Source organism: Thalassophryne amazonica, chromosome 15 (assembly GCF_902500255.1).
Source record: "Thalassophryne amazonica chromosome 15, fThaAma1.1, whole genome shotgun sequence".
Taxonomy (NCBI): domain Eukaryota; kingdom Metazoa; phylum Chordata; class Actinopteri; order Batrachoidiformes; family Batrachoididae; genus Thalassophryne; species Thalassophryne amazonica.
In genome coordinates this window covers 24,260,174-24,285,503 of record NC_047117.1, presented here as the reverse complement: position 1 = coordinate 24,285,503, position 25,330 = coordinate 24,260,174, and the positions used below count along the sequence as shown (strand labels likewise).

At 38.5% G+C, this 25,330-nt stretch overlaps 1 protein-coding gene across 9 annotated transcripts in view; it reads left to right on the top strand.

Moving 5' to 3' along the window:
- gab1 (GRB2-associated binding protein 1) overlaps window positions 1–25,330 on the top strand; it is a 152,620-nt gene that overhangs the window by 84,543 nt on the left and 42,747 nt on the right. For all 9 annotated transcript variants that reach the window (XM_034189099.1, XM_034189098.1, XM_034189094.1 and 6 more), the window contains 2 exons: window positions 11,205–11,333; window positions 17,361–17,526. In XM_034189099.1, the coding sequence (XP_034044990.1) occupies window positions 11,205–11,333; window positions 17,361–17,526 (295 nt within the window). The remainder of the gene's footprint in view (window positions 1–11,204; window positions 11,334–17,360; window positions 17,527–25,330) is intronic.

The window sequence follows — 25,330 nt, the reverse complement described above, 5'->3', positions numbered from 1 at the left end:
CAAGAAATTACTGTGATGCTTCAAAACGCACCCCGATTTGCTATTTGGGATGAAACGGGAAAGAACAGTGCTCTGTGGAATAAAGGTATAATATGTAGCACCTGGCATAAGTGCACATTGCAAGAAACATGGCAAATCAAGAATATGAAATTGTGCTGTGCTGTTCCTTAATCATTAGTTTTTTCCTGGTATTATGTAAGCATTTTTATGCACATCTGATACTGAACTGTTGATGCAACTCGGTGGTTGGAAACCATGTACGTGTGGTGAAATGTGCATGAGAAGTGCTGAGTAAAAGCCCACACAGATGGAGGAGAGATGCTCTAACTACCACACAGCTTTTCATTTTAGAATTACTGCTGTATTCATGAAAATGTGGCTACTGCGTTGTGCACATTCAGTGTGGGTTTGCTTCTTTTCGAATTGCAACTGAATGCTTACAAATGATTGACATTTTCTCCCATTCATTTTAAAATTGGCTCTACAGGTCTGCAATTAAGTCATTTTATAGGAGGAAATGGAGAGAACCTGGATCAAAAACTAAACTGTGCTTTTGCAGATTGCAAGTTGCAGTCTGTGCTAAGCACCCAGTAATGCCCCCGATGCCAGTAATTAACAATTCATAATCATTCAGTCTACAAATGGCACATAATAAAGAAAAATGTGCTGCACCATTTTCCAGAGCATAGGGCTGTACCATTCAAATGAATTATTTTGTTTGGCCTAAACTCCAAATTCCAAAGATTGAGTTCATGTCATCGTGAATCTTTGGCACGTTTACATATAACGGAATAGCATGAAATTCTAAAACTTTAGAAGCTGGAATCAGTGAAAGGTTTTGGCTTTTACTGTACAAATTCCACAAACAAATGAAAACACTTTCATAACAATTAGTTAATTAGTTAATTTCTATTTTCTATTTTGGCAGTGTGGGATAGCTTGCCCACAGATTGAGCTTGCCGGACTACTTTCGCCACACTGCTCAGCGTGCTGCTTTCGTTGGAGCGACAACATACAGAATGTGTCTCTTATCAGATAGATCTCTTTCAGTGCAGCTTCTTGTTCTGACCTTAACACGAAGTTAACACCCAAGTATTTCATTGCCAACTGTAAATGGTAATCAACACATTCCAATCGTGTCTTTCTGAAGTTTTCCGCATCAAATGCCATCGGGTCAATGTTTACAATATGCTTGAGCGATAACAGGTGAAGTTGCTCATAAACTTTAAGTTTCTTAAATATTTATTACAGCCACTCTTAAAACTTAAGTTATCTTAATAATTTTATTACTTGTAAATTTTAGAATTAATTTAGATGAGATATACTCATTATCTCACAGGAATATATCACAATTATCTGGGAACTACTTTTTGTGCAGGAATTCATCAAGCACGTCAGCCGCGGGCGCGTACTAACACAGAATGTCCAACTGGATCGTTGTTCGGCTAAAACAAGACCGTCCACTTTTAGCTTGCGGTAAGCTAAGCTAGTTGTGCGTGTGAGAGTGTGGTCTAACCATTGGGTTGGCTGCCATCTTGAATTAGCTGCTATGCAATATGGCTGCTATGCTGAAACATTGATAGTCACTATCTTGGGACACAGGTTACTGAATTTTGATACACAAGGGTATTTTGATATGCTCATTTAATAATAGTTATTAATATATAATAGTCAACACATTCATTATTAATACATTAGTTATTAATTCATAATACAGTTAATTTAATCTACATTTCACCCGCCACCAGATACCATCACCACAAGTCCTGAAAAATAAAGAACATAAATTAAGAAATTATTGGAAAGAAGAGTGTCAGGCCTGTTATCTAAAGCTTCTTTTTTACCATCAAAAATATTATTGTATTATCAACCACCTGAAATAGTCATTAACAAGCCTTTCACATAGGAACAGCCACCTGAAAACTGAGAAAAATGACAGGTCTAGGCATGTCAGCCAGTCTTAAGTGTAAAATGTCTGCCTAATTTACTTGTAAATACACTCAATGATATTCTACGCCATCAAAATACTGTTGCATGTAATTTGGATTTCATCAAAACCAACAGATTATAACCTGTTTCACACTGTTAGCATGTTTGCCCAGGACTTCTGCTTCAGTTCATTTGAACTGGTCTCCCAGGAGAGCCTGCATTTTACATGGATTAGTGGACCAAGACTCTGACCACTGAGCTATCCTGACTCCTGCTGACACTCAAAGGTGATTTGTCAAAGATTGGAGTATGCAAGCTAATGAACCAATAATGTCGTTGGCCATCTTTTAATTCTCATGTTACTCCTTGAGAAAAGTGTTGAATCCAGCAAAATCTGAAATCGGCATACTTCAAAGATTCTGTATGCAAATCTGCATACTTTCTGCCAGATGTGAACATCTTGGGCAATTTTTGTTACATATCTCCCCCACTATTTTAGCACTACTCCATAACTGTGTGTGCAAACCTGCATGTTATTATTGTTATTATTCCCAACAAAAAAGGTGGGTACGAATTTTGTACATAAGGGTACTCCTTGTGTGATGTTTCATTGAAATCTACCGGTTTGTTTGGATTTAAATGATGCTCTGAGTTATGTTAATGTTAGTTATGTTAAAAGCTACTTACAAAACCGGAACCATTTTGTTAAACTCTGGAATACTGTTCTTCATGTCTGGACATCATTTGTGGGCTTCCACAGGGTTCTGTGTTGGGTCCAAAACTATTTATTTATTTTATACATTAATGATTTATGTAAAGTTTCAGATGTGGTTAAAGCTGTTCTCTTTGCAGATGACACAAACCTGTTTTGCTCAGGGAAAATCTAAATTATCATTAAATTTGTCTAAAACTAAATTCATGTTATTTGGAAATTATAAAAAGACATACAAATTCAGTTAAATATACATGGGATAAACATAGAACATGTCAAAGAGAATAAGTTTTTTAGGTGTCATTACTGATGAAAAAATTAATTGGAAAGCTCATATTCAGCATATTCAAAGGAAGTTATCAAAGAGTATTGCAGTATTACATAAAGCAAAGCATGTTTTTTATTGCAGAGCACTGTATACTTTGTATTGTTCATTGGTTGCATCCTACCTAGGGATGGGTATCGAGAACCACTTCCTTTCGGGTATCGTTAAGAAATGATTCGATCCACCGACATCAATAACCTTTTTATTTAACGATTCCCTTATCGGTCCTTCAGAGTGGCCGTTGTTTTTTGGGGTGTTGTCAGGAAAATTATAATTTCTCTATATTGATTACAGACCCTGCAGCGGGTCTGTAAGCAACTTTTCTGCAGCGCGGCTTTGCTTTGAACCTTGAACCAATCGAAGCAGTGATTCGCAGATCGAACTAGTGCTTTGATCAGTGCTTCGTTGATTAGTTTTTTCTTTCGCTTTCCCCCGCTAAAACCCTAAAGAGCATATGGCTGTGAGTGTTATTTCGCTTTTTATGTTAAAGCGACCTGTTATGGTCTTCTGAAACAGTTAATAGATGTATTATAACAAACACGGGACCGATGCTAACACGTTAGCATGTCTATGGCATTTTCAATGTTAATGTTAGCATTAAGCAGTTGCAGCTGTCAAGCATTTGTTGTCGTAAGAGTCAAATATATTACAAATTGTAACATTTTTTTCAATTTATTTTTGTTTATATATTAATAATAGCAAGCACAACAATAATGGTAATAATAACTAATCTAATGATTATATACAATTTTAGAGAAAGAGACAAAAAGAACCTGAATAAAAACACAACAGAAAATATAAAACCAACTAACAATGAACATAAATAATAAATAATACATACAGAAATAAATGTTTCCTGTGAACACCTAGTGACTCTTCCACTTCATCCCTGTCTCATTTAAGTTTAATGACAGTTTGTTTCAGTCAAACCATATTTTCACTTTGTTAATTTCTTCAGTGATTTCCTCCAGAACTATCTAAGAGCAGAATAAGTAAGAGCAGAATACTACTGGAATGAATTTGAATAAGGAAAGTTGGGTTTTTCCTCACTAAATGGATGCTGCACTCACTGCAGTTTATTGTCTGGAATAGTCCCAGATTGCATTTCAGAGCTTCTAGAATTCAAACTTTTCGCACAGGTGGTGTTAGGGGGTAATTTTGGGTTTCAGCTTTTTTTGTTTTTCACCACTTTCATCCCTGAATATGTGAAATCGTGAGTCACTTTTGTGCTGATTAAAGTCACTAACTGGGCCTCCTGTCTTGTTGCGAGAAAGAAAAGAGAATCGTCCTCCGTTCTGTTCACACAGCTCCAAATGCTGCGTGGCTCTCTGCCGAGTCAAATTAGAACGATAGAGTCCAGTCACAATTAATAACTTCAAAGCGAAACACCGTTTTGTTTTATTTATGTCCAGAGATCAAGGATGCAGTGACCAATTTCATATTTATTTACTTTAAGACTCAATGAAATACATAGAAAACCTGTAAAGCCTACTTTTAGTACAAAATTCACAAGAGGTATCGATAAGGGAATCGATAAGGAATCGGATCGATAAGCAGAATCGATAATGGCATCGATATCGATAAAATCTTATCAATACCCATCCCTAATCCTACCTGAATTACTGTGCGGACGTTTGGGGCAATAATTACAAAACTACATTGCAACGATTATTCATTCTTCAAAAAAGAGCATTAAGGACAATTTATAATGCAGGTTATCGAGACCACACCAACCCATTGTTCATTAAATCTCAAATATTAAAACTTAACGATATGATCTTGTTCAAGACTTCAATTAATGTACAAAGTGAAAACAACAGGTGCGATTTAGAATTCAAGAATATTTTACTGAGAGAGAGAGGGAAAATATAATTTACAGGGCTTGTATCATTTTAAAATTGCTGGCGCTCGGACGACCAGGAAAGGTTTCTGTGTCTCCATGTGTGGCCCTAGAATATGGAATAACCTGACGGATGAACTCAAACGATGTCCAAGTATCAGTCAGTTTAAAAATCAATATAAAGAAATGTTTTCAAAATATGTATCGGCTGAAGTCGGTTGAGTTTGGTGTGTAGCCAATTGTAATTGTAAATTTGTTCGGTAACACTCCGATTTTGTCCTTTAAGTTGAAGTGATTGATGTGGTTGAAAATGGGAGAGGGAATAGTTGTTGCTTTTTTCTTTTTCTTTTTTTTTTTGTACTCCTTCTGATGATGAGATGTTACTTTGGTTAAAGGGGTAGACGTTAATAAGCTTTGCTTCTGCCTACACCCTTTCAGGCACACAGATGCATTATCAATCCATTTTCTTTATCAATCAATCCATTTTCTTATTCAGTGTCAATCCATCTTCTTTCGTTGTAAGTTTTTGTTTGTTTGTTTGTGTGTGTTTGCTGTATAAATAAATAAATTAATTCATTCGTTCATATGGCGTTCACTAGATATGTTTATATTGATGGGATTGGAGTTTGTGTTGTGTTAAATGTGTTTGTAGCATGGCCCAAGCAGAGGGTCACCCCTTAGAGTCTGGTCTGCTTGAGGTTTCTTCCTCAATACATCAGAGGGAGTTTTTCCTTACCACTGTTGCCTGTGTGATTGCTCTGGGGGTTGGTAATGAGTATATATATGTATGTAAGTAAGACCCTTTGGCTGCTCCCTTGTTTGCACTCGGGGTTGCCACAGCAAATCCGAGGTGGATCTGCATGTTGAATTGGCACAAGTTTCATGCCGGATGCCGTTCCTGACACAACTCCACATTACATGGAGAAATGTGGCAGGGGTGGGATTTGAACCGGGAACCTTCTGCACTGAAACAAAGTGCATTAACCACTTGGCCACCACCCCTGCTCTGAGTATATATGTATATAAGGGGTGGGCGTTTATAAGCTTTGCTTCTGCTCACCCCCTTTTGGTCACACGTCACTGTGGAATTGTCTTGTGTATCAGTTTTTTGTTATTGTTGAGTCTGTGTTCCAAATAAATTCATTCATTCATTCAAATGAAACATCACCACCATGGTAGCACACTATATGAAGACATGCGTGAGGGAAAATAATTCTGGTCTGACATTGATGATGATGGCTTAGATTTATAGAGCGCCTTATTATTGCTAAGATTCCCAAAGCTCTTACAAGTTGCATTATTATTCACTCACTCACACATTCACACATTGGTGGTGATAAGCTACTAGTGTAGCCACAGCTGCCCTGGGGCAGACTGACGGAAGTGTGGCTTCAATTTGATGTTGACCTGGTAATTGCACCTCCTCCTAAACTGTTTGTCCTTTAATAAAACTTCATATAGTGGTAGTATACCAGTAAAGATGTGTGTGAAAGAAAATGTTTCGGGTCTGACAGCTGTAAGAGGAGATGGTTGAAGTTTTGTTGTTGTGTGCAGAGTTTGTTTTTATTTTTTAAAAATGTCATCATATTTGTCACTTTCCAGTGGTTGTCGGTTTGATAATTCGTGTTTCCTCACAAAAGATTTAAGACCACAAATACAGTGCATCTGAAAAGTATTCACAGCACTTTACTTTTTCCACTTTTTGTTGCAGCCTTATTCCAAAATGGATGACATCAATTTTTTTTTGGACACGATTGTGCCACCTATATTAAAACCGCGCCCCCCCAAAACACAGTTACCTTGGCTCAATGATTACTTGCATGACCTCAAGCATAAGGCTAGAGGTGTAGTACGGAAATTGCGTAGTTCAAAATTAGAAGTATTCCATCTCGCGTGGTGTGATGCTATCTTAGATTATAAGCATGCACTACTGGCTACAAAGCGGACCTATTACTCTGACTTGATCAACAAAAACAAGCATAACTCAGAGTTCTTTGTTCAACACAGTTGGCAACACTTATTCTGGACAACCACGTTGTAAGTCGCTCTCCTTTTACAGCACAGGATTTCTTGGATTACATCGAGAAGAAAATAGACGACATTAGGTTAAACATATCCCAGCATGCCTTAGTCCAGCCACTACACCCTGCTATTGAGGTGGCTACCGTTACATTACCTAGATTTACAGAATTTGATAGTATCTCACTAGGCGTGCTGATGAAACTCGTAACATCTACAAAAAGCACAACGTGGTTATTTGATCCCATACCAAGAAAATTTTGCTCTAAAATTCTGGAAAAGGTCATTTCACAGCAGCTCGTGGACCACCTTTCTGAGAATAATCTTTTTGAGCCACTGCAGTCTGCTTTTAGAAAATATTCCACAGAGACAGCTCTCACTAAGGTGGTGAATGATCTTCTGCTTGCAGTGGATTCGGACACCAACACCGGTTCTGGTGCTGTTAGATCTTAGTGCTGCATTTGATACTGTGGATCATCATATTCTACTTGATAGGTTGGATAATCATTTTGAGATTACTGGGAATGGTTGACATCATACCTGACCAGTCATTCTCACTGTATTTTGTACAATAACACGACTCTAACCTTAGTGACATGAAATTTGGGGTTCCACAGGGGTCCGTCTTAGGTCCCCTGCTTTTCTCCCTTTATATTGCACCCCTTGGGCATATATTGTGGCATTTTGGGATTACCCTTCATTGCTATGCTGATGATACTCAGTTATACATGCCATTAACTGCTGGTAATCTCATCCACATAAAATCCTTAGAAGATTGCTTTGCATCAGTGAAAAGCTTGATGTCTCGCAATTTCCTGCTTTTAAACTCTGATAAGACTGAAATGATGGTTCTTGGTCCAGTGAGACATCGGCATCAATTTGACCAGCTAACGCTTAGCCAAGGCTCGTGTGTCATACATTACACTGACAGAGTAAGGAACCTTGGGGTAATTTTTGATCCTATGTTGTCCTTTGACCTCCACATTAGAGATACTATGAGGACTGCTTTCTTCCACCTGTGAAATATAGGGAAGATTTGTCCTATCCTGTCTATGGCTGATGCTGAGACCCTGATTCATGCGTTTCTCTCTTCTAGATTGGACTACTGCAATGTTCTATTTTCTGGTTTACCGCAGTCCAGCATTAGGTGTCTCCAATTGGTTCAAAATGCTGCTGCCAGACTTTTGACAGTGTCAGTTTTTACATTTCTGATCAAGGTGATATAGACTGTAAGATATGAATATATGGACCATGGGGAATACATAGAATCCACTATTGAGATAAGTCATGATGTACTTTTTTTTTGGATGGGCTCATGGGAAAGCCCCAGAGTGCTATTTTTGACAGCTATATTAGGACTCGAGCATAACTGGATGAACTGGGATGCCAAACAAACATAATTGACTGTTGCTTTATTGTTCAACTAAATTTGGTCTCCCCCGTTGGTTTATGGCTCTCTAGTGGTGCTTTCAAACAACATAACTGGAGTTTTATTAATTGAATAAATTAGCAGTTTATGGGTTTTACATGTAACAGAGCGGCACACTAAGGGTTCTATTCAACACCACATTTTTGGCATGCTGTCTGCAGCTATACGTCGTGATTAAGACACTGGTCTATGGGGGGGATTAATTTTACCATGTGTCCATCAAATTAAAAGTAAATTCAGATAAATTAGCTGAAGTGATTTTTATTTATTTTTAGCAAAATAATACTTAGGTGCTGTGTGTCACAATTTTGGTGGGGTTTGGTGTCCCACTTGTCAGATAAAACTTCAAAAAGAAAAATTCCAAGATAATTATGTCCTCTACGTTAAAGCCCCTTTACACATTGTTCGATTTGCACAGAAAGTGCACATGAAGCAGAAATCGTGTGCAAAAAGTGTAATTTCGTAGCTGCCTCCAACACCTCGTACACCTGTTGCTACAACTATTTGCGCACACCAGTGGCTGAAAGACAGAGTGTGTGCTGTGTGAGGCCATCGTACCCTCTCGTGGCAGGTGTCGGTCAAATTCCAGCTGACACGCACGAACATCTAACACCGCTCGCATGGCACTTTGAAAATGTGTGGCCATTCACACTATCATCACGAAAACTGTGTGCAGATGATCACTGTTGAGCTGGATGTGAAATTTGTCTAAGTGCCCTACAACTATGAAATTGCCGCGTGTACATGTGCTGTGCCAGAGTGTCGTCACTCCCACAACATGTGCCCCCCCGAGTGACATCTTGGACCATGTGCTTACAGGACAGGGGGGCGTGGCTGGCTGGCCACAGATGTTGGGATGTCTCTGGTTCTGGACATCACAGCTGCAGCACACGTCCCATGTTTTGACGGACATGCGTGTGAGTGCGCTTGTTTGCGATGGGAGGAGAAACGGGCAGTCAGTGCATTAGGCCATGCAGCGGGCAATCTGAAGGTTATGTCTGACAGGACACGCGTGTCGGTCCGTGAGGGCTGTGAGCAGCGCGCTGCATACCAGGACAAGCCAACAGTATGACAAATACACCACTTTGAGTCACGTATCAGCAGAAATACGCCATACAAAACAGTGTTTGGTCACTTATCACAGCGCTTTTTTTTTTCTTTGAAAAAACATTTATCTGCTTGTTGATTTGACCCTTTTCACGCTCCTGTTACAAGACAGTGATTGTAGCGCAGCGGTTAAAGTTTCTGTCTGGTAATTAGAGCGTGTGTTCGAATCTTGTGGCATTTTTTTTTTATTTAACCAGGGTTATTTAACGGCCCCTTCATGACTGTATGTCTGTGGCCATGGGTCATCTACAGAAGAACAGACGGATCATATTTGTATTGCCCGCTTGATAAATGTGGTGTTTTTAATATGGCGTGTGGGTTTATTTCATTTATATATGTCCATCTCCTTCCTCATATCAGGCAGGTTCCCACAACTTTCACAGTACTGTGATCGTAGCTCAGTGGTAAAGTTTCTGACTGGCAATCTGAGCTTTTGGAAGGCCCAGGTTCAAGTCCCGTGGGTGGCATGTCATTTTTGTTTTATTTTCGGCAGCTGAGTGATGTGGTTTCACATCATGCAGCTGCTGTGAAAAACTGCTGTTCCCGCATGCACAAAACCGTTGCAGCATGTATTTTTTACATTTTTTTATTCATATTTTCTTAACAGCAGCTGCACAATGTGGTTACAGTTATTTAATCAATATATGTAGACAATCATTTTATATTTTTTTCCGTGCACATAGGGCTGTTCTGTTTTTACTGACCAATAATGTTGACTTGTGTAATGGTGACCCACTTCACATTCTAACAGTCTTTTGAACAAATCCCGCTGGTGTTTTTTGAGAACTCTTGAAGCCAAAATGTTCAGTCTAAGTGCCCTGACTTGGCAAAATCAGAGTTCATGACCTTCTTGTGTCTGCATTCAAATGAATCACTGCTGGTTTGAGACAAACAAAACTCAAAATAGCACATGGTGGAAAAATGCACTAGGAACAGGAGTCTGCTATGAAATTGCTGTTTTTTTTTTTGGTTGGTTTTTTTTGGATGAGTCTGGTAGTATTGAATAAGCCACTCAGTCCTCCCAAGTCAGAGGAGCCAGGCATGAGAGCTAGCCTGTTTTTTTTTTTGTTGTTTATTTTTGTTTGTTTGTTTTTGAGGGGCAGGGGGAGTGTCTAGTAAAAAAATAAAATAAAATTTTGAATTACAATGCAATGTTTTTTCTTTATCTTTGTCTCAAGTGTCCTTTCTGATGAGCTACACAGAATTTCTGTAATTGTGTGCATGTGTATTTGATATAAACGTTTTACCGATCAACACCCCGTGATTTCTGCTTTGTGGAATTCTTAGGCTTTGTTTGCCTATATTTTGTCCTATGCTTTCTCTAACTGTGGCCATTGTGTGTACCTCTTCTGCCTGCTATGTGATTCTGCTTTTTTCACAAACAAAATAGTCCCTTTGGAAGGACACCAAATTGCCTGTTTCTCTTTATAGATTTGGTTATTCTCCCCAGTCATGGTGCATGACCAAGCTATGCAGCTTTTTTTTCTGATTATCCCAGACACATTTCTGGTTGCAAGCTTCTTCCCTTTGGGTCTGAGTATGAAGGGCAGTGCAGCTGGTGCAGAATTCGCAGAGTGTGGCACAAGCTTATGTGACAACACATGAGCTAAACTCAAAATGGAGAGGAAGGTCCCTGGTTCAAGTCCACCCTTGCCCGTTCTCCATGTAATGTGGAGTTGCATCAGGAAGGGCATCCGGAGTAAAACTTGTGCCAAATCAACATGCTGATCCATCTGTGATCTGCTGAAAAAGGAAGATGCTGCACTGTGGTCCTCTGGGAATGGAGCACTCATTGCTAGAGCACTCATTTAACCTTTCACCTCATTTCTTTGCTCACCCACAGGCATGGAAGAAGCGGTGGTTTGTTCTTCGCAGTGGCCGTCTGACAGGCGACCCAGACGTATTGGAGTACTACAAGAATGACCATGCTAAGAAGCCCATCCGCGTGATTGATCTCAACTTGTGTGAGCAGGTATAATTGCCCACATACACCACTGTACAAATAAAAACTCCCAGGTCTGCTGCTTTTTTGTTTTTTTTTTTTTTTTTTTTGCCCAGTTCTATCTGCACAAGCAACATGAGCCTTGGTGGCTCCCAGGCTGAGGTTCAGGAAATGAAAGAGACAGATGAGCTCATTTCAAGTGACATTTAACTTCAGCAACTTAAGTTATTGTGTTAACAAACTGAAGGGGGTGGTTTCATTCACTCCACTGCATTTTATATGGTACATTTAGGCTTTTCTGCATAATTGGTCAGGCTAGGTCAAGTCTGAAAAATACGGTGGTGCCACATTCACCTTACAAAGGAAAACCCTTTGGTGGCAACCACCGAGGTAGACAACCTGTCCGTCCTCTCATCTTAAAAGTAAAATGTGCCATAGCCAGTACTTTCATGATCAATGTAAGTGTTGATTTTAAAAATGTTGAAATAACCTGCCATGTTGTGAAAAAAAAGCATTATTTTAATGAGTTCCAGTTGTCTCTGATATGTCATAAATATGTTGCACTGCTATAAGCAAAGTTAATAAGGGCAACACATACCCTAACCGACATATAATAATAATAATAATAATAACAACCTTTATTTAACAGGTTAAAAAAAACTCATTGAGATCAAAACCTGTTTTACAAGGGTGACCTGGCCAAGAAAGGCAGCAGCACACGTCATAATGGACAGGTTAACATCAACATGAAAACCTTGAAGATAAGTAAAATACAATCCTCTTGGTCATATTAACATTGTAACAATGTAAAGTCTCAAACAGATTAGAAATTAGAAACATAAGCATTGTGCACAAGAACCCCATTCATGATCTCATAAAACAGACCGGAAGGTATTCAAAGAAGTCAGTCGAGACAGTTTCAGTTTGGCCTGGAGAATGCCAATCGGAGGGAGTGGAAAAACTAAAGGCTTTCTTTGCCACTTCAGTGCGAGCACGAGGTACACGAAAGCAGAACATGTCATTTGAGCGCAGACCATAACAGCTTTCAGATCTCTGAAGTAAACTGGATAAATAGGTTGGAATCAGTCCCAATAAGAGTTTTGTAAACCAGAGTCATCCAATGCTTATATTACCTAATGGACAAAGAGGGCATGCCTGCTTTAGCATACAGTTCACAGTGGTGGGTGGGGCAGGTACAACCAGTGAAGAATTGCAAGGCACAATGATACAGTGGGGTCAAGGACTGTCGACAACTGGTTGAGGCACACATATACACGACATCACTGTAGTCCAGTTAGGGCGGAAGGTAGCAGTTATTAGGAGTCTTCGGAGCACTTAAGGAGAAGCATGACTCCTTTTGATAAAGGAAGCCTAGCGTCACCCTTAATTTGGAAATCAAATGTTTAAGATGAACTTTAAAAGAGAGCTCCGTGTTAATAGTTAATCCCAAATACTTACTTACTTAAATAATTACCTCAGGCAGTTTTGATTGAACGTATGTTCTCCAAGGAAAACTAGTGATTTAGAGAAAAACATTTTTGCAATTTCTGCATACGGTTCTGCGCCACATCAAAAGCAGACTGCAAAAATCTCAAATGCCTGTGGTTACTGAGTTTGAGCAGCATAGATTATGGTGTAATCAGCATACAGATGATATAAGGCATTTAATAGGTTTGCACACAGGTCAGTAGTGTAAGCGGTGAACAAAATGGAACACCTCAAGGAAGGCAGAGTTAACACCATACATCTGGACACACTGAGTCCTGCTAGCAAATAGTCTGCAAACCAAGAGAGCGCATGTGTAGAGACACCGTGTTTTGTAAAGAATTTCTAACAAGAGACTGTGATCCACGGTGTCAAATATCTTCGAGATCAAGGAATAGTGCGACCCAAAGCTTTTTAGAATCCATTGCCTCAAATACATCATTTAAAGCTTTTAGCATAGCAGTTATGGTGTTATGTTGCTTCCCAAAAATAACAATAACAGAGATCAAATAAGCAAAGAATTTTCAAACGTGGCACTTTTTTTTTTTTTTTTTTTGGGGGGGGGAATTTTCCCATTGCAAATGAAAATGTTTTATTGGTTTCATTTTCTCTTCCTGATCTCTGGGACCCCACTAAATCTCAACAACCAGAATGTGCTCGATTGGTTTCATTTTCTCTTCCTGATCACTGGGACCCCACTAAATCTCAACAACCAGAATGTGCTCGACAGCATGGTTTCATGACTGGGGATCCACGGGCTCTAGATTGTGTAGTGTTTATAAAATAGGTAGCTGATATTTTTCAAGGGTGGTAATAAATCAAGCAAAGCTCGTATAATAAGTTGGAATGACGTGTGAATCCAGAATGTTTTTGGAACTTGAAACCGCAACAATTTTTAGAAGAGGAACTCGACCCTTTTGTTTCCAGTTAAATATGTAATTTTTTTAAATGTTAATTTACTGTCTTAATGTATTTATAAATTGTTTAGGTTCTTGTTATCATATACACACTGTTATTATTGTTGTTGTTGCTATTATTTTATTTTTACTTCTATTTTGTCATTTGATTTTAAATGTACCACAGTGGAAATAAGTGTTTTCAGTTTGTGTCGTCCATGTATTTTAACACATTTGCAATTGTATTATGTAATTACACTGAACTTACTGAATAAAACACTGCGCAACACCGTGTGTGCGTGTGTGCTCAACGCTGTGCTCAACGCTGTGCTCAACGCTGTGCTCAACGCTGTGCTCATCAATATTTCATGTTCCACCTTTGGGAGGAAAAAACATTGATATATATTTGTGTATGTTACCGGCGGTGGTGGGCACACTTTTGATAATCCGATAACGGATAATTATTGAAGATAATGTTTTCATTATTGGATTATCTTTTTAGATAACTTTAAAAACCATTATCGGACCAATTATCTTCCGATTAATTTTTGTCCGATAACTTTTAAACCGATAAACAAAGCCGAACAGTGACAAGCATTTTTAAAATTTAAAATCAGTTCAGCACCCACCTGTTAAAAGTTTTGTAACAGACGCACAGTTATACCCTCTGCTAACAGAAGAAAACTGCTTGTATGAAAAGCATCTCAATCCTCTGCAGACAAAGGAGAAACGGCCATATCAAACGGCAATATCACCTAAGTCATCCAGAGGCATACATTTTTAACTTATGGTTCAAATTTTAACCAAACTAATTTTGAACAAGTTATTTAAAATTACTGTCATGTCTGAGTTTATATAAGTGAAAATATCAGATATATGTTTTAGTTTTAAAGTAATGTGCTAATTTTAAGGTTTTGTGAGCACATGCTATGCCCCGCAGTGCATTATGGGTACGATGATGTAATCTCAGTACGTCACGACAGGACAAATGCATTTCAGACACTCTGTTCAGGCTCCACGGACAACAGCATTAAACTCTAGTGCCTAAAACTCTCTTGAATATATTCTCTGTGTTTATAGACGTTGGTTTTATATTTGCGTTGTTTAAATTCCACGCATTTTTAAATGTAGCAGACAGGGATATCTGGAATTTTGTTTTCAAGGCATCTACTGCCATATACTGTCCAGTGTGTTCATGGCAGTATTCGCCCTAAGTACTAGCATCTGGGAACCAGTAGATGGCAGTGTTGTTATTTATTTTGACCCCGGCTATATCAGATGATTGTCAAATCAACTTTTGGCTTTCTTTTTTTTTTTTTTTTTTTTTTTACAATGAATGTTAAAAACAAAACAGCAAAATAATAATACATTACAAGACAGCTCTGCAGTGTTTTGCACAGGCACAGTGCAAGCGTTTGGATGCTTGTAGCTTTTCAGCACAATATATCAAACAGGTTTGATTGTCATTCGACCATACGATCGGCGATCAGGATGTGGTCGTCAGATGTTGACCGCAGCTTGATACTCCATGTACACTACACAATGCAGGACGCACGATTAACCTGAAACTCGGTCCAAAAAATTCCTACCTGAAAAATCATCTCGCACAGTGTAAAGCACGTTTTACAACAACATAAAACGTGCGCACATTCTCTCCACATGCAAAAGATTTTGCGATGACACTTGCAGGGCTCTGTGAAAATGCCTGTTTTTACAAATAAAAAATGGAATATTTTACAAAAGCACATTTATCTTTAAACACCAACACACGACAGACATCACATTAACGTGTTGGTTTACATAATGAATGACTGAACCAATCAGTGTTTAGCAGAGGCACTTTTACCCAGAATCCTTTGTGATCTGTTTGTTACAAAACCTCAGAATTAGTGCATTATTCAACATTAAAAGATATGTTATATTTTAACTTTGTACAAATGACAGAATTGACATTAATGGAGTTATTCTATCGGTATTAATGTTATTTATAAATCAAAACCATAACTCATGAGTTTATTTTTCAAGACCTTCGCCTGACCGGAGCATTGTAATTGATAGAGAGCTGGCCTTATGACTGCTCTCGGGGTGCCTCTGTGCTGGGAGTGCTGTAGTAAACAAGAGCTTCCAGCAGGGGCAGAATGTTGAAAGAAGAAAGTGTGGTCTCATTGTTTGGGGTCTGTTGTTACTTTTAATATTATTAGAAGCTATTAAATTTGTTTTACTAGTAGTTGTAAGTGTGCCAGAGATAATATTGGAATTCATCTGTTATCGGTTATCTGTAACTTCCGATACATTTTTGGGTGGTTTATTGTTTTATCTTTATCGAAGACAACTTTTCAGTTATCTGATTATCTGTTATCGAAGTTAATTTTTTGGTTATCTGTGCCCATCACTGGTTACTGGTAGGTATTTAATTAAAAGTAAAAAAAAAAAAAAAAGTGTGGAGAGTGAAAGGCTGTTTAGCTCAGTGTCACACATTGTAGATAAAAGAAGCATGTGCTAGCTTTAGTCATTCATTTTAAAGATATGTCGGATATGTTTTGCGGCTCCAGACTAATTTAATTTAGTCGGAGAGACTGTGTGAAAATGGCTCTTTTGACAGTAAAAGGTAGTGCATCAAAATTAATCAAATATGAAGGATTTTGTCCTAATTGTGTTTATATAGTTAATATAAATCTAAGTAAAAGCTGGTGAATTATTGTTTTTGAGTTGTTGAGAAACTGGAGAAGTTGAACACATAGATTCATCTATTCACTCGCTAAGTTTTTCCAAAGCCTAAGAATGCAGATTCTCCCCCAGTACAATAAGGGTGTACAGTATGGATAAAATAGTGTTTGTGTGTGTGTATGGCTTTGAAAGTAATGATAATTAGACAATATTCTTGTGTTGCTAAAACTCTCAGTACAAGTATGCATTAGTTGTTGCTTACTAATGACATTAATGGATATGTTTAAGGGAAACTGCTCTTATTTCCTTAAACCTTAAGCGTTCAAGTAAAATCGGCCACAAGTGGATATATTTCCATCTCTCTCCACCACTTGAATTGGCACTACGCATATTCTTTGTTGGTAACATTTGTTATGGCTTGTTATATGTTGCTTTTCTTATTATTGTAAGGAACTTTTTTGCAGAATTATTCCACTAAAGTTTACTGAGTGTGTTGTCCAGCCACTTGAGGCTTTTCTTGGGCAGTTGAATCTTGGAAGCCATTTCTATTCTTTATATTCCTTCCGGTGGTTAGTTTGCAGGTGGTGGAACAGGTTAGTTGTTGAGCTGTTTTAACAGGGCGTGCATGAAGCTTCTCCAGCCATCTGTAGCAGAGTGCTTGGGATGCACTATTGGGTTTTAAGCTTTGAAATTGTTTTTGAGTATGAGGGGTCAGGCTGAGGTAGCAGGGCAACTTTAAACTGGAAATTTGTCAGATTTGATAACACTTACTGCTTTTCTGTACATATTCACAAAATCTTGCAGACCTATACTACATATGGAGTATGGGTTCACTGTAATCAGTGCAAAGGAGACACAAGCTGTGATAAGGCATTGAAGGTTTGTACTTCCTACTTCTTCTTCCAGGTCATTAAATTTCTTTGCATGGATGTCCTTATTTACAAGAATTTTTTTTTTTTTTTCCTGAGTGATGCCGAGTGAAGTTCAGTCCCATTGCTTTTGCTTGCAGGTTGATGCTGGGCTGACCTTCAACAAGAAGGACTTGGAGCACAGCTTCATATTTGACATCAAGACCATTGACCGTGTCTTCTACTTGGTGGCTGACACAGAAGAAGAGATGAATAAGTGGGTTCGCTGCATCTGTGAGATCTGTGGTTTTAACCCCACAGAAGATGGTATGCTGGGCATTACATTGTTACACAACACTTGCCACGCATCAATAACACGTTTTGTTTGATACAACACATTATTTATTAAATGCATCATCTCTGTTTACATGGTTGGGGTGTTTTTTGGATGGTCCATTGTTCAACTACAACATGCTAATGTAACAACGGGCATCGCACAGAAACCACTCATACTAACATATTCATTCATAAATCTTTAGGAGTGATTGAAGAGAACTTTCACATTCATCAATTATTGCATATTTTGAGGGGTTTTTTTTGTTGTTGTTTTTTGTTTTGTTTTAGGTATTAACAAAATGTACAAGTGGTCCAGACTAGGGCTGCAACACTTAGTCAATTATTAAATTAATCATAGTTTATTTTGATACTCGATTAATGACTTTGAGTCCGTATTCTCAGAGTTCAACTTCCTAAATCAGGACAATTTTAAGATTCTTTATTGTTCAGATAGTAAACTGAATATCATGGGGGTGTGGACAAAGCACAACATTTGACGATATCATCCTGGTATTTGGGAACCATTGATTTGTCTCTATTGTCTGACATTTTATGGACCAAACAACTAATTGATTAATTCAGAACGTAATCAGCTGATTAATTTATTATGGAAAATAATCATTATTTGTAGACCAATGAAAGACCAGTTTTATTTATTTATTTTTTTCTTCATTTCTGTCTCAGCAAGTGGCAAAGCTCTGTACAAGATTTAATTTTTGGCACTTTTATATTTATTTTATAGTTTGTGTTTGGAGTTTTAATTTTATTTTTGTATGACAAAATAATTAATGAATGGTTTATTCAGCATGCACAAACAAAATCTCTCATTTACAAAATGAGTCAAGAGAAAACAAAAATTAAAACATATAGAACAAAACTCAAACAATTTACCAATTTAGTGCGGCTGAAAGGGTGTGGGCAGAAGCAGAAACTTATAAACGCCCACCCTGTACATCAGTTTCTGTGTACAAACAAAAAATAAACACAAGAAACCAATACCAGTCAGCAATGTAATGCAGTGAAACAAACAAAGTAATACAACAGACAAACGTTCTAATGCAAGGTAGAACATTATTGGTCAACTTTATGGTTATGATTTACTGGTAAGTTCACAAAAAGATTAAACAATAGATTAATTGAAAAATAATCAACAGATTAACTGACTGGAAAAATAATTAGTTGGTCAGAGTCACATGCATATAGTCTGTCATCCAAACCTGTTTTCATTAATTATTAAATGTTTCATCACCGTAAAGCCGTTTTAGTTTGAAAGAACTACGTAAATGCATTCATTAATTTTCTGAACCCACTTAAGGGTCACTGGAGGGTTATTCTTGTGTTGCCTGTCCCTGAGGTCGTTGGGTGAGAGGTAGGATGCACCTTAGACAGGCCACCAGTCTATCACAGGACTGACACATATAGACAAACTAACACATTCACACACTCACTCAAGAGATTCAAGATTCTTTATTTGCCACTTGTGCATAAACCAAACAGTCCAGGCACATAGGATTTCTTGTGCGGGGCTCTCTTGTAGTCCTTTTTTAAGGAAAGAAACACAGAGGAAGGCTTCAAATTCTCTATACAAAGAGAAAGAAAAGAAGAAATAGTAATAAAGTAAAAATAGCTAAGAGGTGACGATAATGCCTGTGAAGCCTGTAATGAGAATGCTCTCTATCAGACCTGTATAGGCCTGGATGAGAGGGCTCACTTTCATCTATGGTCAATTTAGAGTCGCGAGTTCTCCTAACCAGTATGTCTTTGGAAGTGGGAGAAAGCCAGCGCACCTGTAAGGAATTCACGCATACATGGGGAGAACGTGCAGACTCCATATAGAAATGACCAGGTCGGAAGCAAACCTGGGACCTTCTTGCTGCAAGTCAGCAGTGCTAACCACTAAGCCACTGCGCCACCGCTGCATAAATTCAGTGTTGTAATTATATTGGCATTATCTTGTTTAACGCTACAGTTTTAAATTTTGTCCAAATCAAAGGACTTTCTCCTTGTTTGACCCGTGATCATTCCATGTTTAGTCCAACACTCTTAAACTCCTTAAGTTATATTTTTGCTCACACAAGCAACAGTGACCCTTGTCAGGAAAGATGACTTTAAGCTTGCTTTCAGCTTGTTTTCATCTTGGAAGATAATACGTGCCATGGAATTAATATACATGCTGTTGGATTAAACTGCACAGTGTTTGGTACCTTCCAGGAGTAAGAGAGGTCATGCCGGGACTTTTCCATTGCAAATGGGGAGGCCCACGGAATGAACTCGGTGACGATGGAATATATCTAAAAATGATTCTAACATGACAAGTATGATCAAATGAAGTAGTAATGTGTTAAAATTAAGAGTTGATTAAAAGATGTATTTTACAAAATAGTGAAATGAATGATTATATGAGTTTTTCATAAAGAGTGCAGAGTCAGAGAAAAAGAGGAAGTGAAGAAGTTGCAAGTGGGGCAAGAAAAGCTGATGTCAAACAACTGATCAAATGATTGACTAGGATCTGACACCCTGTACTATATGCTCTACTGCTGCATATGGGTTTAACGCACCCACAGATGTCTTGAACATCTAATGCAGTTGCTAGGGGTAGTTTTGTACATGAATATACAGTGGGGGTGGGGGGGGGGGGGTAGTTATTAATAGTGAGGTCTTGTCTTTTGATGTCATTGTGTGTCTCCTCACATATCTTCCTCTTACTTTCAGGGAGATGGTTAAACCAGCTGATTGTGCCTGAAGTCATTTATTCAGAACAGTCCTAATGATCCATGTGTTGCGTTGAAGCTCATGTTACTCTCGTTCCCAGTACTGGATAATCAAAGCATTGTGGTGCCTGTCTGTCTCACTGTCTCCTTCATTCTTTCCTCTTATCTGGTTCTTATGGTGCCTTAACTTGCACACTAGCTCTCTCATCTGTTTTATCTGCATCTTTAGCTTTTATTTGTGCTTTCTTTTTTAAGATAAACAGCCAACACAACACTCTGATGATAATTGTCATGTGATCATTTTGCTTTTTATTATAATTGTCATTGCAAATCCAAGTCTGAAAAGAAACGTTGTACATTCATGCTCGATACTCACAAATTTAAAGTTGGATGTGGGCCATTTTTGTTGTCTGTTATTCTGGTGACTCATCAACCTTAAAATAGTCACATTGATATGATGTTTAACCTGTTGCTGTGTCATTCCACCAAATATGACAAATGTCTTTCTTTATTACATCTGCACCAAATTGTCACAGTGTTGGAGTTAAGTCTACAACTGCTATATTGCAGTTGATCTGCCCACCATCACTCTTCCAGTGTAGTATTAGACTGTCAGACTGCACAAGTCAGCACCACATTGGCAACAGTGGAAAGGAAAAACTCCTATACTTGTTGTTGTTATTATGATAATAGGGCAGCCAGTCTACTTTGTTTCAAGCCACCTAGACACTGATCCCTGCACTGCCATGAAATTCATCGTGCCAATGTGTGTAATTTTGATGGTGCGCTTGAAAGTGTGCAGCCTAGTTTGCGTACTTTTCACGTCATATTTACACGTTATGCACTTTTCACACAATGCGTGACCGAAAATGGTGCGCATCGGTATGCAATGGCAAGCTATCACTGATTTGCGCCCTGTTCAAGTATTGTTGGCACATTATTTAAGGACAGTGTATAACATGGTACGCACAATGCACATTGTTCTTGCAAAGGCATACATTGCCACAACCACTTCACGCATACATGAAGCAGTCGTGGCAAAGATCCCCCTTTGTCCCCCTTGATGCCATGCTATATAAAATAGCAAGCCTGCACTATATCATTTCATAGCTGATGACGCATTTGCTCTCAGAACTTGGCTGATGAAACCATTCTTTCATTGCTCCCGGAATTACAGAGAAATTTACAGCTACAGGCTGTCTCGTGTGCAGTCTTGTCTCAAAGGTAATTATTTATAATGTATACATTGTAATGGACTGGTAAAACAGTTGTATTTTCCATTCCTTCTCATGAGTTAGATAATGTATTTGTAAAGTTATGTTTATTATAGATGTAACATATCTTCATAATCTAATTTTAGTTTCAGATGCCCTGGGCGCAGTGACACGCATTGATACGCAGTGCAAAACACTGTTTGAGAATAGGTTGCGCAATGTTCGCGACTAGTTCACGCATCATAGTGAGGTGCTATGATGCTTAGCTGAGAGGGACCAAGTAGCAGCAACAACATACAGCATGTCATCAAATTTATTTGTTGAGCGCAGAAATTAAACTAGTCAAAGATATCAAGAAAAGTCCATTTGCCTGAAGATACACTGAATGGTGAAGAGGATTTGACTCCTAACACAGGCAAGTGTCAACCATCTGGGAAGAATCACCTGAGGTGCACAGTTACGGCACCTTGACACTCGCATGAATTTAATCCCCACACTGCTGTGCAATTCAGGTGCCAATGTGTCCAGCTTTGTCCCGCTTGACACCACGCTATATAAAATAATTGTTTTGTAGCCGATGACGCATTTGCTCTCAGAACCTGGCTGATGAACCATTCTTTCTTAAAAAAAAAAAAAAACCTGATTCACAACCACAAATTTTCATTACAGTTGAAAGAACAAACATAACATTAAAATGCCTTTTTTGTTGGAAATAAATGAGAGGTGGAAACTTCAGAAGGGGGCTCAGTTACTTTCACTGCATGTTTAAAACATAGTCAGGTCTCAGTTAAAATGCTTGTTATGCAAGTGATTGTGAGTTAAATTTTTTTCCTCATGGCTTTGGCGATGGTCATGCTCTAAAGATATAATACAATTTGTGGTCATGCTCACTTCAAGGAAATAAATATGAATACATCTTTATCAAACGGCAAAGTTTTCTGTCAAATGACACAAAGAACTGATTAAAAGAATGGTCCTGTGGTGCTACAATGCACAGCAGAGAAGCGATAACACGGTTGACTGAAGCTGTACTTACTGTACGTTTTTGTTGGACCACTGTTGGTCACTTTGGGAAATGTTCCACATAGAAAAGTAATTCACAAGAAGTCCATAAACAAGTTTCTGCTGGACTCAAAAGTCTATGTGCTTTTCATTTAATTATGAAATGACAGTGGAAAATTCCCAGCTGACTCTGCTCTGTACAAAGACTCGAATAAAATATGGTCCGTATGGCGACTCAAATAACCCTTGTCCTGTCCAGTCACGAAATGGTGTCCCAAACACTTGGCTAATATATAAGCAGATGCTGGCTTAAGCAGGAAGCAGAAGTTGAAGAGCAAGAATAAAGGCAGGGGATCTTTTTTCTGAAGCACTGTCTTTAACTGGAAGACCATACTTTTGAATAAAGGACTATTATTATTATTATTTTTTTTATTATTATTTTCTTCTATTTGGAAGTCAAAGAGCAGGAAGAAGAATTAAAAAAAAAAATTTTTGTTCTGAAGAAATGGTTTTTAACTGGACAGTACACTTTTGAATAAAGAGACTTTCTTTGTTTTTATTTATTTGTCTATTTCAATGAAACCTTACTTGGAGTTATTTGAAACTGCAAGGACAACTCTTTTAGCAACAGTAAGAAAATTAACAGCGAGTTTATCTTTTACAGAGATGCTACAAAAGAGTTCTCAAACATTTAATTCTGTTGCATGGGCACCTTGCGTATGATTCTATTCAGCGACTGAAAGATGCAGCATACTTGCATAGTGATATTAATTAGCTTGGTAACTGTGCTCCTTCACACCGTGTGTGTCTTATAAATAAATAATGCACACATTAAATTTGTTTGGCTTCTTGTTGCAAGAAGTGGTAAATGTGACTGGTACTTTTTTCTTTTTTCTTTCTCAGGCATTTTAGGTTCAATTTATAATCTGGAAAATACAATAACTACAACGTGGTGGAAAGCTCATGTTTGTCAGTGGCAGCTGTTATGCTAATATTGATTTTTCTATTTACTAATTATATTCCATCAAAAATAAACAGAACATTTCACAAAGGAGAGGGAACTAATAAATTGTGTATATGGTGTGCGCCTCAAGCACTATCTTCTTGGCATGAAAATAAAAGCTGTAGAAAATACAAAATATTGTTTTACCACATTTGTGTAATTTGTGCATCTCGATACATGGGCTACAGTACAATTCAGTAATGGTAGTTTTTACTATGGAAGCATAAATTGGGAAGAGCATGTACCATTGTCGCATTAAATTGAAAGGTATCCCATCAGTTTTGCAGCTTTGGGGCCACGGGCTGCAGTTTCCTCGACATGCGCTGCAATATTATTACAGCCGCTGCTGATCAGTAGGGCAGGCACACATTATAGCTCGCCTCTGTAATATGCGGGAAGAGCCCTCCCCAGGCCAGAAGTATTTCAATAATGCTGATGAAAAATTCAGACAAATATCCATTCATTTGGATGTCTTACTTGTGGTCATTTGAAAGCAGCGCAACATTTAAAACTGCTGTCTGCTTCAGCTAAAGTCAGCAGTCAGTGCTTTGGACAGAAGAAAGGATATCTATTTCACAGTTTAATATAAATATAAAAAAGGTCAGAAATTGGACAGAAGACAGGATATCTATTCCAGAGTTTAAAATAAAAAGTTAGAAATATCCACTTTGAATATATTTTGCGTTGCATTTGTTTTTTCAACAAACTCTCACAGTTTGCTTGATCCATCACCTTTAAACTGTCTTGTTGGCAGCACAGCTTTAAGCTCCTGGTGCGGTCTGCATCCTGCTGTTAAAGGAGAACTAGACTCAACAAAAATATAAAAGCAACACTTTTGGTTTTGCTCCCATTTTGTATGAGATGAACTCAAAGATCTAAAACTTTTTCCACATACACAATATCACCATTTCCCTCAAATATTGTTCACAAACCAGTCTAAATCTGTGATAGTAAGCACTTCTCCTTTGCTGAGATAATCCATCCCACCTCACAGGTGTGCCATATCAAGATGCTGATTAGACACCATGATTAGTGCACAGGTGTGCCTTAGACTGCCCACAATAAAAGGCCACTCTGAAAGGTGCAGTTTTATCACACAGCACAATGCCACAGATGTCGCAAGATTTGAGGGAGCGTGCAATTGGCATGCTGACAGTAGGAATGTCAACCAGAGCTGTTGCTCCTGTATTGAATGTTCATTTCTCTACCATAAGCCGTCTCCAAAGGCGTTTCAGAGAATTTGGCAGTACATCCAACCAGCCTCACAACCGCAGACCACATGTAACCACACCAGCCCAGGTCCTCCACATCCAGCATGTTCACCTCCAAGATCGTCTGAGACCAGCCACTCGGACAGCTGCTGAAACAATCGGTTTGCATAACCAAATAATTTCTGCACAAACTGTCAGAAACCGTCTCAGGGAAGCTCATCTGCATGCTCGTCGTCCTCATCGGGGTCTCGACCTGACTCCAGTTCGTCGTCGTAACCGACTTGAGTGGGCAAATGCTCACATTCCCTGGCGTTTGGCACGTTGGAGAGGTGTTCTCTTCACGGATGATGCGAAGGAGATGTGTTGCACTGCATGAGGCAAATGGTGGTCACACCAGATCCTGACTGGTATCCCCCCCCCCCCCCAATAAAACAAAACTGCACCTTTCAGAGTGGCCTTTTATTGTGGGCAGTCTAAGGCACACCTGTGCACTAATCATGGTGTCTAATCAGCATCTTGATATGGCACACCTGTGAGGTGGGATGGATTATCTCAGCAAAGGAGAAGTGCTCACTATCACAGATTTAGACTGGTTTGTGAACAATATTTGAGGGAAATGGTGATATTGTGTATGTGGAAAATGTTTTAGATCTT